Here is a 6,069-nt window from a genome sequence, read left to right on the forward strand (position 1 = left end):
GGCTCGCATCTAGGTTAGTTTCCTAAAAAAGTATTCTAAAAGCCAATTTTTGTAGTAGTGTTATGACTTATTAAATTTAACTGTTTGGTGACTACATAATTGGGGGATATTATTACTCTATGTATAATGATAGATGATATTGATTATTTTCATATGTAATTATAGGAGTTATTCCATTATTTTCACTTATAGTTATGATATTATTTAATATAAACTAAAAGATCATTTATAAGGATTATTTTCCAATAAGGGTCAAAGTTTGACCTTTGACCACTCAAGTTGTGGATATTACAAGTTTGCGGCAACCTAGGTTTGGGGTCATGACAAGTTGACGAGATTGGGATCCATATTTGAGATCGATATCTCCTCAGTATATGAGAGGAGCAACAAAATTTGATGACAAAAAAATATGTAATTTATTTTTATTTAACTAAAATGTTTATTTTGTAATTTAGTAATATTTTGACATCGGATGACTCGATATACGAAGGACTAGTTTAGTGAGATTATTGTCGGTAGGGTTGATTGTTACAAGGAGTGGAAGAATGACATGAAGGTGCTCTTGGAAAAATTTGGACCAGCTCGTCCTTTAGATGAAACTTCGGTTCTGCAATGGCAAAAGGTGTTAGATTATTTTGAACGCCCATAATTGATGGTATTTTCATAATTAACTTTTTTATTTAACTTTGTTTAATTTAAATGTTATTAATAGAAATTATTTGCATCAGATAAATTGTAGATTCACGAGGAACACACTATGACCGATGTGTATTCCCGGGATCATGGAGACTTTGCGCAACACACTATGCATCTAATAAATTGTAGATTCACGAGAAAGAAGAGGACTTTCATGTAATAAAATTGCTTTATTCTTTTGTCTTTTTTTACTTTGTTTGATTTTGATTTTCTAATTTTTATTCGTTTTTTGTATAGAGGTGCGTGACTCGCAACAACAGGCTTCATCATCCAATGGGAGTTGGTCACAGGTTAGCTCAAGGACGAAAATAAGGAGCTTCGAAATCTAGATCTTCTTAACAGCCTATACCTTCTTCCAAGTAGGATCCTTCCAAAAATTAGGTTTAATTATCTTTTTTTGAATTAATACAATATTTTTTATGATGGTAAAGACAATGTAAATTAAGGGTTTACTAATATAAATATATATATTTTTTATTAAATTATTTTTATTTAGTAATTGAATTTAAAATATATAATTAAGTCAAAAAAATATTATGTAATCTTCAAAATTTGGAGCAACTCTCGGAGACGACATTTTTCTTTTAGAGACCACATTTCTTGGAACGACTTATATCTTGTCTTCGCTAAAAAATACTTCTAGCGACCAAGCAACAATATAATTGTCACTAAAAGTTATAGTGACGACTTTTTTAGTTACCCGTTTAAGCTTAGCCTGATTAACTAAATTTATTAACTGGAAATAAGATATGATACGGAATCGAAGATTGCCGGCGAGCTATAAACACTACTAGCTAGTTCATCATATCCTGTTAGTTTATTAATTAATTTCACACGGTTTGAACTAGTCAATTCAGATGCGATATCATTTTATATTATTAAGAGACTGGCCAAACATTAAGTTTGATATTCCAATCAAATAACACAACTAATAATTGTGTTAAAATATGAGATGCCAGAGTATTATAAGGCATAAAAGTATTTCAGTGGAGGGACAACACAATATAAAAAACAATATGGTTAATTATAGCCTAATGCTGCTTTATGTTATTGGCCACAATATATGAGACCTTTTTAATGCAAGAGACCACATCAACCCTGACCCCCCTCTATAAAAGCAACTCCTTTAGGTTTTCTTTTCACAATTCAACTGGTTAAGATCTAATTGCTTAGACATATTTCAAGCAAAACTTGGCCTTAACTTTCATTTACTGTGAGAAAATATAAATTCTGTGACAAAAACACATATTTAAGTGTACCAAAATGGGTTCTAACTTTATAATAATGCTAGCATTAATATTTGCTTTAACTTGTTCCATTGCCTTTGCTTCTGATCCTAGTTCTCTTCAGGATTTTTGCGTCAAAGAATCCAGCAGCTCAGGTATCCATGTAAAAAATATGTATATATATATTCTCAAAAACACTTATATATTTCTTACGTAAAATTATAACTTGTAATATTAACCAAGTTGTTGTAGTACGTACTACGTTTATATTTATTTGCGTTTATTGTTTGCAGCATTACTAAATGGGTTTGTGTGTAAGGACCCAAAGCAGGTCGAAGCTAATGATTTCTTATTCAGCGGGCTTCACACATCGGGGAACACATCAAACGCAGTTGGTTCTCGAGTGACTCCAGTTACTGTAACTCAAATTCCAGGGCTCAATACTCTAGGCATCTCACTTGCCCGAATCGACTATGCCCCATGGGGTATTAACCCACCACACACTCATCCTCGTGGTAGTGAGATATTGACTGTTTTACAGGGCAGCCTCGAAGTGGGCTTTGTCACCACCAACCCTGATAATCGTCACATCACAAAAGTTCTTCAAAAGGGTGATGTCTTTGTTTTCCCAGTTGGACTCATTCATTACCAGAGAAACATTGGACATGGTTATGCAATTGCCATTGCTGCTTTGAGTAGCCAAAATCCTGGGGTTATTACCATTGCCAATGCAGTCTTTGGAACTACACCAAATATCTCTGATGATATTCTTGCTAAGGCTTTTCAAGTGGATAAGAATGTAGTCTTGAATATTCAGTCTAAGTTTTAGTGTATACATACATGTGTGTATAACAAGCTAGAAGAGAATTCATTATTTACGATCTAAAAGTATTTATAATTATTTGGTTTATGATCTATAGGATTTATCTGTTATTGAGTTTGTAAAAGTTGAAAATGTGGATTGTGGAAGGTGTAAGTATTATCATTTACTAATTTACTGATATAAGTTCGTAAGGAATGTATTGCGTGGTGTATGAAAAAAATAGTTGGAAGATTATTTTCATGAAGATTCCGTAAATTAATTTACTATTTAACAGTTTTATACATAATCACTACTACAAAATACCATTTACGGGACACTTTTTTAGGACACACATAAATGCAAGTCCTTAAAAATATTTATGAAGTTTTTAGGACACTTATTGAGATTCCTGAAAAAACACAATTTAGGACTCGCAATGAGTGTCCTAAAAAAATATGGGAGTCCTAAAAAAATTAGGGCTAAAAAATGAGTGTTTTACTTAATAATTTTAAGGATTTGCTTTGGGAGTCCTTAATACTCTTTAAGGACTCGCTTTGCGAGCCCTAAAAACAACAGGACTTAAAGTAATAGTTGAGATTAAATTATTTATATATGGTTAAATATTTTAATAATTTTTTTAAAAAATTATAAGTTGTTAGTTTTTAAATATAATTAGAAAATAAAAACTAATAATATATCATTAATATTTTATTGTATTATTTTTTCTTAATATCATTATACTTTGTATTTATATATTTTTATAATAATAACTAAACCCTATCAACCCTCAACCTCAATCTCACTCTCTCTCGTTCTTTTCCTCAAACCCAACCAGCCCTCCTCTTTGACGGCATGCATGGATCACGGTTAGGTGGTTGGCTGGTGGTCGAATCACGGCAGCGGGCTCATTGCAGAGGCAGGGGGCTCGGCTCTCTCACTCGTTCGTCCTCCCATCTCTCGCTCTGGCTGGGTTCGATGATGGCTGGGGGTTCAAGGGCTCGATAGTGGCTGGGGGCTCAAGGGGTGGGCTCGACGGCGAGTGGGGTTCTCTGGGGTAGCTGGGCTCGACGGCCCGAGGGTGTCGGGGGGTGGGATCGATCGCGCAAGGACGGGGCTGGCTGGACAGCACACGGTAGCGCGGGTTCGCAGGCTAATGTTTCTGTGCTCTTTCAAATGTGATTTCAAGTTTTCAGGTATGTTTGAAACTGTGGTCGATCTGATTTTGAATCCATGGATGTTTAAGGGTGCAGAATATAAATTAATTTTATTTTTGTTATGTTTTTTTGTTTGATTTTTCCATTAATATGTTGTATTTTCTTAAAACTGGCTGAGGTATTAGAAATTTAGACCATAGACATATTGAATTGAACTGAAGCTTGAAGTACTGTCGAAATTGAGGGTTCTTTCTGATAAAATTTAGGACTTTTTCATTGGATGCCTAAACAATCAGCGGTGCTAGGGAGAAGACTATTTTCCATGAATTTTTTGGAAAAAAAAAATGGTTGGTATGCATTTATAAAGTAGAAATGAGGCAATTTTTAGGAAAAAAACAATGGTTGGTATGCATTTCTAAATCTATCATATCTCATTTTCCATGAATTATTGTTTTTCATTTCTCTGTTTTGGGTCTTGTTCAGTATCATGCTATTTATTAAACATTATTTCTGGTTTGATTCTTATCTGGTTTGATTCTTGTTTGTTCAAGCTGAATTGGGTTAATGTGAGGCGTAAAAATGACACATATTTGGCCATTGATAAATTCTACGCTGTCAAATTCTGATTCTTGATGAAGAGAGGATAAAACATATGTGAATGAGATCCAAATAATTGAGAATGTATGTCCTCTAAATAAAATTGTGACTTTTATTTCATTTGTTTTGTTTTTTAGACAATTGGTACCAATCTTAAATCTTACTTTGCAAGGTTTGAGAGGTTTTATTCCTAAAGCTAAGTTAGTAAATAAAATAAACAACTTTGGTGACTTGAAAGAAAATGTAACTTTAATTTTCAAGATATTTTTCTCTTATTTTAATCTTGTGTATTTGTAGATTACTAGATTGTTTAGTTTTATTATGTTTGAGCCTCATGATTATGACTTCTGTTGAAATATTTGTTCTGCTGAACTTAATGTATATCTTTTGTACTAATAATAGATTTGCGGTGCCAACGCTCTAAATATCTTAAGCTTGCATTATTATTTGAGGTCTGCAGTAGTACCATTAGCACTAGTTGTAGAGCTCAATTTTGTGGTGTGTCAATCAAAATAGTATAGCTTCATTGTTATTTTTATGTTTTAACTTTTCTAGTTATAAAAGCTCCAATATTTGCTTATGTTTATCTTATAAAAAATATCACAGGATGGGATATACACTAATGGTAATTCTGTCTCATTACAAAATGCACCACATTAAATTATACTATGATATTGGATTATGGAATGGTAGAAATATGTAGGAATTAGTTTTTTGTATGGCATGCATTATTTTTTCCCTTTAATTTCTGAAGTCTTTTATTCTTTTTTCTTTATTTCATCATATATTTCCTTAAGAGCTTTAATTGTAAAAAAATATTTCTATAAATATTATAAGAAGATGAGAAGTAACAGTGGTGTGCTCCGAGTTCTTGTGACACTAGTATTACAGGCAATAACTTATAATGTTAAATCATTTATAGGATTATAAAAGACTAACCATAAAGATAATTGGCACGTAAGCCTTTACAGTAAAATATTGCTCTTGGACCATGTATCCAAATTGGATTACTTAAGTTTTGATTTACAAAGTAGTTAAATATATTTTTTTGTTATAAATTATATCTTCTTTTTTTAATCAACTTCATCCACTTAAGGGATGTATCTCTTTGATTGATTGTTTGGCTGCTCTTTCAACCTTTTGAAGAATTATAAAATAGTCATCCATACATTGAGTTTGATTTTGTAATTTTGTTCACAGGAGCAGTGTCAGTTGATGTCAATGGATCATGTGAGAGGGGTAAATGTTGCAAACTTAGCTGATATGGAGCAAAGTCGTATGCTTGCTAATACATTAGCTCAGAACAATGATCCTAAATTTCATGTTTGTAAGCTATGGTGTGCTGCAACTGTATGATGCTCTTGTTTTCAACATGAAGATATTCTTCTGCACGTGTTTATTGCTTCTAACTTTCATATATATTTTTTCCATGCCTTTTTGAGTGTGTGTGATGATACAAGTATTGATAATAATCAATCACATATGATTCTTATATCTCTTTGTTTTCAGTTATTGCATGGGAAGAAAAGTAAAGCACTAGGTCCCTGAAGATTGGGTCTGTGAATCATGCCAAAGTGTCAGTGACTCAGTTTTG

The 6,069-nt window shown here is 32.5% G+C and overlaps 1 protein-coding gene across 1 annotated transcript; it reads left to right on the forward strand.

Moving 5' to 3' along the window:
- Window positions 1-1,959: 1,959 nt before the first annotated feature.
- LOC133801724 (putative germin-like protein 2-1) lies at window positions 1,960-2,751 on the forward strand. Its single transcript, XM_062239985.1, has 2 exons — window positions 1,960-2,077; window positions 2,216-2,751. Exons 1-2 carry the CDS (start codon window positions 1,960-1,962, stop codon window positions 2,749-2,751), a joined length of 654 nt encoding a protein of 217 aa, XP_062095969.1.
- Window positions 2,752-6,069: the final 3,318 nt, after the last annotated feature.

This window comes from Humulus lupulus, chromosome 9, assembly GCF_963169125.1.
Source record: "Humulus lupulus chromosome 9, drHumLupu1.1, whole genome shotgun sequence".
In the NCBI taxonomy this organism is placed as follows: Eukaryota; Viridiplantae; Streptophyta; class Magnoliopsida; order Rosales; family Cannabaceae; genus Humulus; species Humulus lupulus.